Genomic DNA, 12,486 nt, shown 5'->3' on the forward strand with positions numbered 1-12,486 from the left:
CACATGTGAGGTCAGAGTTTGTTTCCAATTCCACCCTTGTGGAGAGAGGCCATGAGCCTTAGGCCAAGTTGAAACATTCCATGAGATAACCAAGATGGGTCCCAGAATGGCAAAGGAAGTCACATGTCTTATTATAGCCACGGCAAAGCCTTGTTTTTCTAACAGCCATGTCAGCTGGCTCTAAGCACAGGAAGTGCCAAAGCTTGAAGAAGCTGGAAATGCTCCTTGATTCGGACACAAACAGTACTGGGATATTCTGCTATCAGTCATATGCTTAGAACGAACAACGTCTCTATCAGCAGGTCTCCCATTCCCGGAGCAGCACTTTCCAGGAAAGGCATTCTTTATTCCTTACTTGCCACAAAGTTAGGTGATCTCCCTCAAGGAAGTTGGTCAGTCTCCTTAACTGGAGGTTTTTATAAGAAAGTCAACAGTTGCTTTGCTGGGACTGCCTGAAAGCAAGTCCTCAAGCATGAAGGTGCTGGGGAGGAGATGTGTGGTATGGAGAAGAGCTGGTCTCAACTATCTACGCTCTAACCCTGGATTTGAAGCTGGCTTGGCTGAGGGGTCTGGGACAAGTCACTCCACCTTCCTAGCCCTCAGTTTCCTTGTGAATAAACTGAGGGGATTGGATTAGATGGTCTCTAAGATCCTTCTGAGTGTAGTGGTATTTCAGTGGTAGAATTCTCACCTTCTATGTGGGAGACTTGGGTTCGATTCCCAGCCAATGCACCTCAATCACAGCCACCACCCATCTGTCACTGGAGGCTTGTGTGTTGCTATGATGCTGAACAGGTTTCAGCAGGGCTTCTAGACTAAGACAGACTAGGAAGAAAGACCTGGCGATGTACTTCCAAAAATGAGCCAATGAAAACCCTATGGATCACAACTGTCTGATCTGCAACTGGGCAGTGTTTCATTCTGTTGCGCATGAGGTCTCATGAGTCGGGAGCCAACTCAATGGCAGCTAACAACAACAACAAGATCCTTTTGGCTCTGAAATGCTAATTTCCTGTAGTTCTGCTTTTCTTCTGATCCAGGCTTTGGACTGACTTACAATAACCTCCAGAAACTATTAGCACCACTGGTCCAGGGGGAGTTCAGAATGAACAATTTTCCTCAAGCCTTAATAGTGGCAACAAGAGGGTTACATACAAATTGGGGGCTTACATGGGGCAATTCAAACCATCCTGTTGTTGAAACCCAGAAGACCCTTCAGTGTCAGGGAAATATCTAGGCTGTTCTCCAAAATTCCATTCATATCTAGGACAATGAGGCAAAAGCAGATTTTCTGAGTAAATGGCCAGATCTGGCTTCCATTTCCAGTTGCTTTGCTTTAAACAGACCTGTTCTTACAAACCAAAGACCCACTCTTGCTTCTGGCATTGGACACAGTTTGAACCGAGCATCCTGTCCCATCTGCCTGAAACTATGGCTGGTCTAGAGAAGCCAGCAACTCCTGGAAGTGGTGCTGCCCCTGCCTACAGGCCAGAGGTCCCTGGAGTCTGGGTCTACGGAATGTCTCGGATTAACCTGACTTGCGTGCCCCTCTCTACACCCCTAGGTCAAGAGAGTCCAATCTCAGGGAGGAGGTAAGCTCTGGGGTCCTTACCTGCTTGCCTCTTTTTCCTGGTCTTCCTGTGGGGCCCCGGTGTCCTGCTATCCCAGGTTCACCCTTTGGACCCATTTCACCCTGGAAAGAAGAAAGAGAGGAATTAGGATGTGTGTGTAGGTGGGGGGTTGGGGTGGTCCACATTTATTCAGGTCTATCCAATCATTGAGCAAGAGGGTGGTCTACTTGATCATTCAAAATCTTTTCCAAAAGGGCTGTTCTGGGAGGTGGGGAGAGTGATGAGGTCATGTGCAGGGTAGACAGTTTTTCAAGGAAGAGTAAGGATAGGAGAAGGTAACCCTGGGCTGGTTAGTTATTACGTGAGAGAAATGGCTGCTGGGCAGTGCATATTTTGGTGACCAAAATTGGAGAGACAAATCGCCATCCGGAAGAACCAAAGTGGGAGGTTCGTGCATTCAGCTTTATGTGTGGCTATGGCACTACAAGCCATCTGGGGGAAATGCTTTATCTTTCAGCTGATATGTTATAGTTTTTTTGTTTTGTTTTGTTTTTAGCCCAAATTCAAAGCTATGGGTTTTTTAATGATTGGTCAGTTTTGACAAAGATCATCTTGGCAAGTTTCTGCTCATTTAATGACCTTTATTTAGGATTACATATTTCTCCATGCTTCAGTAAAAATTGGTTTGAGTGCTTGTTTACTTCTAATTGAATTAGATTAAAACTCTTCTTTGTGGGGAGAGATTTCCCAATCAGATGTTCAAATACCCGATATAATTATTATAAAAGGCATAGAAAGCAATGTAAACAAGATTCCTAATTGCAAAGCCCCATTTTGAACCATGAGAACCAAATGCACTAATTGCAGAATTCCATAGTTTAAAGCCAACCCTTTGCAAAACCTGTTTCTTTATTTTAGTTTCTCTCCTTCTTCTCCGTCTTCTTCTAGAATTCCGGGTTCACTTGCTGTTTTTTGGGTCGCAAACACACAGGGCTCATCATTCCTACACCACTAACCCCCTACAGCCCAGAATGCACCGCCTGTGAGATCAGGTTAGCAACAACAACCGTGAGGGTGTCTGTTAGTCAGGAACAGTGCTTATGAAGAGCTGCCGGAGCCAGAGAGAGAACAATAAACACCCAGCCGGCTTTTCACATGGAGGTCAGAGGAGGCAGAAAACGGTGGAAAATTCCAGGGAACACCAGTCTACCACAAGGACCAAGCATAAATCTCTGAAATCACCTGTCAGCTCAGCCAATGGATTTGTCCCTACCCAAGCCATCAATGTCCTGCCTCCTAGAATTATCCTTAAACCTACCATTTCTTCCCAACCTGTCATGTCCTTCAGCATTACAGGCAGTGAGAGAGTATGAGAGGATAGCATGGATTCTACGTGGCCTTGGAGATGTTTGTAGAATTTTGCCTTGGCTGCTTGGAGCGAGAGTAAGGGGGGTGGGGATGGGGGGGGTCTTGTTTGGCTGGGAGAAAATAGCATAAACAGCATACATTTTTTTAAAAAAAGATTATCAGAAGGAAGTGTGGCCCTTTTCTTCAACTGGAAGCAGCCAGTAATTTCTTGATCTAATTTCTCTCCTAAGACCTAATTATGGTTATCATATCAGCTCTGTCTTAAAACAGCCTCCTATGAAAGGGAAAGAAAACTCTTTAGAGGCAAGTCTAGTAAATGGTACAGAGACCAGAGAAGCTGTCATATTTAATTTCGCAGTAATTTATTATCTTTGATGTTCATTATTGCACGGAATGAAAACCCAGTCTGAACATTTAAAGAAAAAAATTGTTTTTTCTCTTTGTTTTCTTTAATTTGCTTTATATAATTAATCTATTTTTTCAACCCCATACGCCTTCTGGGGTAGGAGGAACAGTGTTTTCGACAGATTAAGGTAGTGATAAATCATGGTAAATTAGTGCAAGATGATTGGAATTATTTAAATATGTTCTACTGCCTGGAGAGGGTCAGTTAAAAATTACTTATTCAAGTTTGGAAAATAAAACGTTTAGACGAACTTAAAAAAAATATTTAAATGCCAAGAAAGCATCCCACTTGCATGTTTGAAGAATATTATATTCAGAGGTCTAGGTTAAAAGAATATTTACCAATGTCAATGCTTTATAGCATGAGGAACCAACATTATGATGTTGAATTAGTTGTTCAAAATACTAATTTATGCATTTCTCTCTTTATTCCCTGACACTTCCCTCAGCAACCCCCATCCTACCTCCCCAGAACCTAACTGTAAGTAAAAGTTTCCAAAAATCTGTCAGTCAGTTACCACCTTCACAATTTCTGTCTTATCTGTACACGAGTCAATTGTTTTTTATTGAATATTTTGTCTTTAGGTCAACTGAAATTGATTCCTTTTTATTTAGCCTTGTCTCAAGCAAGATATCCATGCAATCACATTAAATATTTAACTATTAAAAAAATTAACTATCAAAATAAAAAACATTTGCTGTCAACCAGCTAAAATGATTTTGGGTATAATCCTTGAGGAAGCACTGAGTCAAGGGTTTAAGCAGCAGTGACATGAAGCCAAAGACGCCTGTACCTTGTGCTGGGGCTCATGGGCTGAGAGGGGCCTCGGCTGTTATAGCTCAGGTCTGAGGGCCCTGTCATGACACTTTCTGCTTTTGAACTCTAAAACCAGTTACATGGAGTTGATTTCTATTCATGGTGACCCCGTGTGTGCAGAATAGAATTGTGCTTGTTCCTTAAGATTTTCAAGGCTGTGACCTTTTGGAAACAGATTGCCAGGCTTTTCTTCCAAGATGCCTGGGTGGGTTTGAATCATCAACCTTTTGGTTTGTAGTTAACGGCTTAACCATTTGTACCATCCAGGGACTCCAAGAGATGGGAAAAGCAAAGAAGGGGCTCTCTCCACTCAAATGGAGCAACCTTTTCCTCCCATTCAACTGGAGGGCATATGTGTGTGGGAGAAAGGTCTCAGAACCTCCTGTCACCTTCTCACCAATGCATAAGGCAACTTGCTCCCACCCCAAACCAGAACCTTCCACAGTAAACCCACTTTCTCTGCTTGATGGACAAAGAGGCAGAATTCTTTTTGTTGTGCTTAGAGGGCAGATAATACACTGAGGCCTGTTCTTACTACTTCTAGGTACTTACTTTCTGTCCCAACATTCCAGGAAATCCTGGGAAACCCTGTGAAGAGAATAACAAATACGGTGACCACATCTGTAATAATGTTTGCAAAGGTGGGAGAGCTTGGTCAACCATTTTCAAGATGGAGCCCTGCTGGTCAGTCAGTCATTCAGTCCACAAGACAGTTCCATTGTAGTTTATCATTTCTATGAATAGCCATTACCTTTTCTCCTTTGGGACCCAAGTCACCCCTTTCACCTCTGGATCCCTAGGAGGAAACCACAGGAAAGAGTCAATTGGGGAAGGGGTATTGGAGCATTTTTAAACTGAAAAGCTCACCAAGTCAACACCCTCATTTTACAGGCAAGAGAACAGGCTCAGAGATGTCAGGTGACTTGCCCAGGGAAGGAACGCTTTGTGATCTACCTTCTATTTGAACCTCAAAGAACTGTTGCATTAAAAAAGACAACTCATAGAAAATTCTGGGTCCCAGGTCCTCTCTTATCCTGTAGGAAACTTGTCCCCCATTTCCAGCTGCTGTTTTGTTTTGTTTGTTTGTTTTGAAGGATAGGAGAGTTGTATGGTGGAAGCTTGGTTTAAAGACACACATCCACCATCTTCCTCCAGAACTTCTATGCAAACTCTGTTTATTCTCTCCCTGGCAAAACAGTCATTTGCTCATCTGCTCTTTAAGGGGTCTCTATCTTCACTTGAAAAAGCACCTCCCCTCTCCAACTTGCCCTCCCTTCCCTCTTCAGGAGGCCCCTCACTTCTCTCTCTGCCCACTGACAAAGGACAGGAGGATATCTAGGAATGGACACTGCAGTCACTGGCTAAATAGAAACCTGGGCTCATCCTTTTCTCATCACTGACTCCAGAGCCCACAGCCCAGACCAGGCTCTGGGAAGCCATCGGGGGCAAGCACTAACCTTTTCCCCTCTGGATCCAGGGTAGCCCTAAAAGAAAGCAGAAGGCACATTTACAGTCAGCCCTGTAGGACCTCTGGATTTGGTGCAAGAGTGGAAAGAATTCCTGAATGTGGTGGAAAGGTGTCTCCAATACAAAGATGTCCCTGAAGGTTGTGTTTACATCAGGCCTAAAAAGAAGGTTTTATCTCACCCCCTGAAGACCTGAACAAAGCTTCCCAACTGCTTTGTTGTGCAGAGGCTTGACCTTCACTGCAGGAATGGCATCGCTTATGCCACTGCATCCCAGGGCACAGTGTGTCCCAAAGATAGGCGTAGTAGCACCAGCTCTCCAACCTCTGTACCATTCCCCAACCCAGGACGGCAGCCCCACCCAGTCCTCATCTTTGTAGGCAGCAGCCACTCCTAAGCCTTAGTGAGGAGACCTGGGAAGATAAGGACCTACAAACTGACCTTGGAGCCCATTGGTCCTCTTGACCCTGGCAAGCCCATCATACCCAGGTCACCTTTTTCACCCTGTGGGATTAGGGGAGAAAAAAAGACCAACAGTGACATTTCTTGGAGAAACCAAACCAGGAGAGGCATGGGTAAGACCTTGATGGAGCTGGGGACATCAGGGCTGACTTGTGAATCTGAGGCCCATCAAATGCCCACTTGCTCACTCCCAGGGTCCAAGGCTCCATACTACGCATTTTATTCTGGTATTTAAGATTAAATATAAAATTAAAGTACCCAAGGCAGAGCAGCTCTAAAAACTAAATGCTCACTGTCGTTGTTGTTGTGTGCCATCGAGTCGATTCTGACTCATAGTGACCCTGGAGGACAGAGTAGAACAGCCCCGTAGGGTTTCCTAGACCATAATCTTCACAGGAGCAGATCACTAGGTCTTTTCTTCCATGGAGCCGCTGGGTGGGTTCAAAACATGACCTTTCAGTTAGCAGCCAAGCACTTAACCACCACACGACCAGGGCTCCTGGAATGCTCACTAAGATGTCCTAAATGGACTGATACTTAATCTTTTTCTAAGAGAGGGTTGAGACAGAGGTGGGGAAAGCATGAGAGCACTGGGGCCTCAGAGGAGAAGGTTGTCAGCACCAAAACCAAAATTCATCTGCTTTGCTCTTCGCATAGGGAGGACTTTTCAGATGTCTCCATATACCTTTCACCCTAGGTTTGCAGCCTAACAGAGCAAACATCACTCTCTGGGTGTGTACTGTAGAGGCAGGGGGCTAAGACTCATGGGAAGACTCTTCTGATCCTCAGAATGGTTTGTAGTTGCAGCTTTCAGTGTCCTCTGTTCTGAAAAACTTTATCCACTAGGAATAAAAGGTGAGCCGCATACTTAATTCTAAAAGTTTTTTAGAAGGCAGATTAAAAAGTAAAAAGAAATAGGTGAAATTAATTTTAATGGTGTATTTTATTTAACCTAACATTTAAAAAATTATCATTCCAACATCTAATTAATATAAAAATTATTATGGAGATGCTTTATGTTCTTTTTTTCATACTAAATCTTCAAAATCTGGTATGTATATTACATTTGACAGACTAGTGGTGGACAGCAACATGCAAGCCACCACAGTACAACAAACCGACAAGTTTGTCGTACCGTGGTGGCTTGCATGCTGCTGTGATGCTGGAAGCTATGCCGCCGGTATTACAGATACCAGCAGGGTCACCCATGATGGACAGGTTTCAGAGGAGCTTCCAGACTAAGACAGACGGGGAAGAAGTACCTGGTGATCTACTTCTGAAAAAATTGACCAGTGAAAACCTTATGGATAGTAGCTGAACATTGTCTGATGTAGTGCTGGAAGATGAGCTCCTCAGGTTGGAAGGCACTTAAAATATGACTGGGGAAGAGCTGTCTCCTCAAAGTAGTCGACTTTAATGACATGGATGGAGTAAAGCTTTTGAGACCTTCATTTGCTAATGTGGCATCCTCAAAATGAGAAGAAACAACTGCAAACATCCATTAATAATCAGACCATTAAGTATGAATCTAGGAAAATTAGAAGTTGTCAAAAATGAAATGGAATGCTTGAAGATCGATATCCTAGGCATTAGTGAGCTGAAATGGATCAGTACTGGCCATTTTGAATCAGACAATCATATGGTCTACTATGCCTGGAATGACAAATTGAAGAGGAATGGCGTTGTGTTCATCGTCAAAAAAAAAAAAAAAATTCAAGATCTATCCTGAAATACAGCTCTGTCAGTGATAGGATAATATCCATACACCTCCAAGGAAGACCAGTTAATAAGACAATTATTCAAATTTATGCACCAAGCACTAATGCCAAAGATGAAGAAATTGAAGATTTTTACCAACTTCTGCAGTCTGAAACTGATAAAACATGCAATCAAGATGCATTGATAATTACTGGTGATTGGAATGCAAAAGCTGGAAACAAAGAAGAAGGATCAGTAGCTGGAAAATATGGCCTTGGTGATAGAAACCTCGTGGGAGATCGCATGATAGATTTTGCAAGACCAATGACTTATTCATTGCAAATACCTTTTCTCAACAACGTAAATGACAACTATACACATGGACCTCACTGGATGGAATACACAGGAATCAAATAGACTGCATCTATGGAAAGCGATGCTGGAGAAGCTCAATATCAACAATCAGAACAAGGCCAGTGGCTAACTGCAGAATAGACCATCAATTGCTCATATGCAAGTTCAAGTTGAAGCTGAAGAAAATTAGAGCAAGTTCACAAGAGCCAAAGTATGACCTTAAGTATATCCCACCTGAATTTAGAGACCATCTGAAGAATAAATTTGATGTACTGAATGCTAATGCCCAAAGACCACATACTATTTGTGGGATGACATCAATGGTATCATACATGAAGAAAGCAAAAGGTCATTAAGAAGACAGAAAAGAAAAAAAAGATGAAAATGGATGTCAGAAGAGACTTTGAAACCTGCTCTTGAACACAGAGCAGCTTAAATGAAAGGAAGAAACAATGACATAAAAGAGCTAAACAGAAGATTTCAAAGGGCAACTCGAGAAGACAAAGTAAAGTATTATATTGAAATGTGCAAAGACCTGGGATTAGAAAACAAAGGGAAGAACACGCTCGGCATTTCTCATGCTGAAAGAACTGAAGAAAAAATTCAAGCCTCGAGTTGCAATACTGAAGGATTCTATGGGCAAAAAATTGAACGACACAGGAATCATCAAAAGAAGATGGAAGGAATACACAGAGTCACAGTACCAAAAAGAACTGGTCGACATTCAACCATTCCAGGAGGCAGCAAATGATCAAAAACCAATGGTACTGAAGGAAGACGTCCAAGCTGCACTGAAGGCATTGACGAAAAACAAGGTTCCAGGAATTGATGGAATACCAATGGAGATGTTTTAACAAATGGATGCAACACTAGAAGTGCTCACTTGTCTAAGCCAAGAAATGTGGAAGACGGCTACCTGGCCAACTGACTGGAAGAGATCTGTATATGTGCCTATTCCAAAGAAAGGTGATCCAACAGAGTGCAAAAATTATGGAACAATATTGCTAATATCACATGCAAGTAAAATTTTGCTGAAGATAATTCAAAAATGGTTCCAGTAGTACATTGACAGGGGTCTGCCAGAAATTCAAGCCAGATTCAGAAGAGGAGGTGGAAAGAAAGATATCATTGCTGATGTTAGATGGATCTTGGCTGAAAGCAGAGAATACCAGAAAGATGTTTACCTGTGTTTTATTGACTACGCAAAGGCATTCAACTGTGGGGATCATAACAAATTATGGATAACATTGCGAAGAATGAGAATTCCAGAACACTTAATTGTGCTCATGGAAAACCTGTACATAGATCAAGAGGCAGTCATCCAAACAGAACAAGGGGATACTGTGTTGTTTAAAATTAGGAAAGGTATGCATCAGAGTTGTATCCTTTCACCATACCTGTTCAGTCTGTAGGCTGAGCAAATAATCTTAGAAGCTGGACTATATGAAGAAGAACACAGCATCAGGATTGGAGGGAGACTCATGAACAACCTGCGATATGCAGATGATACAACTTTGCTTGCTGAAAGTGAAGAGAACTTGAAGCACTTATTGATGAAGATGGTAATCAATATGGATTACACCTCAACATAAAGAGAACAAAAAATCCTCACATTCGGACCAATAAGCAGTATCATGATAAATAGAGACCATATTGACATTGTCAAAGATTTCATTTTACTTGGATCCACAATCAAAACCCATGGAAACAGCAGCCAAGAAATCAAATGACGCATTGCATTGGGCAAATCTGCTACGAAAGACCTCTTTAAAGTCTTAGAAAAGCAAAGACGTCACCTTGAGGACTAAGGATGCCTGACTCAAGCCATGGTATTTTCAATCACCTCATATGCATGCAAAAGCTGAACAATGAATAAGGAAGACTGAAGAAGAATTGATGCATTTGAATTATGGTGTTGGTGAAGAATACTGAATATACCATGGACTGCCAGAACAATGAACAAATCTGTCTTGAAAGAAGTACAGCCAGAATGTTCCTTAGAAGCAAGGATGGTGACACTTCATCTCACATACTTTGGACATGTAATCAGGAGGGACCAGTCCCTGGAGAAGGACATTATGACTGGTAAAGTAGAGGGTCAGTGAAAAAGAGGAAGACCCTCAATGAGATGGATTGACACAGTAGTTGCAACAATGGGCTCAAAAATAACAATTGTGAGGATGGTGCAGGACTGGGCAGTGTTTCGTTCTGCTGTACATAAGGTCACTATGAGCTGGAACTGACTCATTGGCAGCTAACAACAACAATAATTTTACATTTAAAGCACATTTCAATTCAGATGGTAAATTTTCATTGGAAACACATGATATGTTATTTAGACTTCATAAAATTAATAGCTGAAAAAGCAGATTCACACACCCAAGTTATTCCAAAAATACTTAAAATTTTTCCAATAACTGAATTGACTATCAGTTTTTAAATTAAAATTAAGATTAAAATTCAGTTCCATAGTTGCACTGGTCACATTTCAAGAGCTCAGGATCCACATGCGGCTAGTGGCTGCCACATCAGAGAGCTCAGCTTTCTAGAGAGGATTTTTAAAAGAAATGTCCTTGGAACTTTTCCTAAGGTGGCTGGAAACACAGCATAATATAACCAGTAGGTGAATCAGAGCAGATGGTGACATTCACCTACCCACTCCCTGACTTCTGAGTCCCTGCCTCTGCGCCCTCTACTCTCTGACCAACAGAGAGAAGAACGTAAATAATGGATGCATTTGCTTCCCATAACCTGTCTGAGGAAAAGGGTTACATAGGCATTTGTTGCTCACTCTCTGAAGGTAAGATTATGGTCTTTCCAGCCAACCAACGCCCACCCCCTTAACCCTCCAGCCCCTGCCAGATTAGCAGGACAAGCCAAGAGCGTTCCAGACATGAGCCTTTCTTTGGTCATCTCAGGTGAAACCAAAGAAGAGCGTTCTAAGTTTCAGGCAAAGGAGAACCAGGACACTTGCGAAAGAGAGGAGCAGCCCCCCATTTCTCTTCCCATAGGAACAGATCTGTTGGACTGGCCAAGGACTTGCAGCCAAAGTGAAATAGGAATGTTCAGGGACCTGGGACTAGAGTATACACCTGGAAGAGAAGACCCCAATACTGTGAGCAATTCTTCTGCTTTCTTCTTCCCCCTCTTGAGGAAATGAATTTCATTGAATGTGTGCCAGGGGCCAGGGGAGCTTCCATCTTATTCCCTCATGTTTGGGCACCCCATGAACCCCAAGTGTGCCACACTTACCCTGGGTCCTTCAGGGCCTGGCCAGCCGATGGGCCCAGGCATGCCCGGAACACCTGGGGGGCCAGGTCTACCCTTCAAAGACCAAGAACAAGAGTCAGGACAACTGGGTTTGTTTCCTTCCTTCCAGGGAATAAGATTTGTCTCTGGGACCCTGAGGGAAGTGTGGGGACTCTAAGCACAACTCCTAAGTCCCCCATCCCCACCCTCCAGAGACTGACAGCTTAGAAAGGACCAGTTGGCTCAGTTGGATATAAGTTAAAGTCTTTGGTGTCACACTGTGTCAGCAAGCAAAATTTTATTCTACCCATGAAATAGAAGTGGTGGGGGAGGGATTTTAAACTTCTTGAGTTTTCTATCTTTATCACTCCTGGTAAATGCCCCCTGCATTCCAATGGGTTTTCCCCAAGATGTACTGTAGAATGTAATAGGATTATGTTTTGCAGGCAGTAGCAGATGCTGTTGGTACTCCTTCAAGATCTTTTTTACATGCTCAGTATGCTCATCCCCCAGTGGCTGCCTTGGTTGCTACTAAAAACTCATTCCTGCAACTTGCAACTGTGTAGTTTGCTCTTGGGCAATTAGAGTAGCCTGACAATTCATGCACCTCCCCTACCTGCAGCCAGCAGCCCAGCTCCCAGACCTCGAGGCAAGGCAAACTCTGTGGTACAATTTACACTCCAGAGCTCCCCCAGGGATCAGGCTGAGGCTGGCCTTCCTCTGATACCACATCCTTACCTTGCTTCTTCCCCTGCCCCATCTAGCTTTTTCTGCTCCCCTATGGGCTCCTCCTGAGAGCGCTCACTTAATAATTAATTCACTCTGGACAGAGCTGGAGAAGGATGTAGAACATAATTCTAACTCACAAAAAAAAGACCAGATTTACTGGCTTAAAGGAGACTGGAGAAACCCCGAGAGGATGGCCCCCAGACACTCTTTTAGCTCAGTGGTGAAGTTATCTCTGAGGTTCACCGTTCAGTCTGGAAGTGGACAGCCCCGTAAAACCAGATGGGATTAATGAGGTACAGTAGTCCAGTGACAAGGGCCAGAAGGCAGAAGGGGACAAGGAAGCTGGTGATAGGGAACCCAAGGTTGA

General features: G+C 43.2%; 1 protein-coding gene across 2 annotated transcripts in view; it reads right to left on the bottom strand.

Moving 5' to 3' along the window:
* Window positions 1-12,486, bottom strand: part of COLQ (collagen like tail subunit of asymmetric acetylcholinesterase) — an 80,860-nt gene that overhangs the window by 17,091 nt on the left and 51,283 nt on the right. For both annotated transcript variants that reach the window (XM_004385265.2, XM_004385264.2), the window contains 6 exons: window positions 11,394-11,465; window positions 6,069-6,131; window positions 5,619-5,645; window positions 4,913-4,957; window positions 4,714-4,749; window positions 1,613-1,693 (listed from right to left, as the gene is read on the bottom strand). In XM_004385265.2, coding sequence (XP_004385322.1) covers window positions 1,613-1,693; window positions 4,714-4,749; window positions 4,913-4,957; window positions 5,619-5,645; window positions 6,069-6,131; window positions 11,394-11,465 — 324 coding nt within the window. The remainder of the gene's footprint in view (window positions 1-1,612; window positions 1,694-4,713; window positions 4,750-4,912; window positions 4,958-5,618; window positions 5,646-6,068; window positions 6,132-11,393; window positions 11,466-12,486) is intronic.

The sequence above is a fragment of the Trichechus manatus genome, unplaced genomic scaffold (genome assembly GCF_000243295.1).
Source record: "Trichechus manatus latirostris isolate Lorelei unplaced genomic scaffold, TriManLat1.0 scaffold00136, whole genome shotgun sequence".
NCBI lineage: Eukaryota > Metazoa > Chordata > Mammalia > Sirenia > Trichechidae > Trichechus > Trichechus manatus.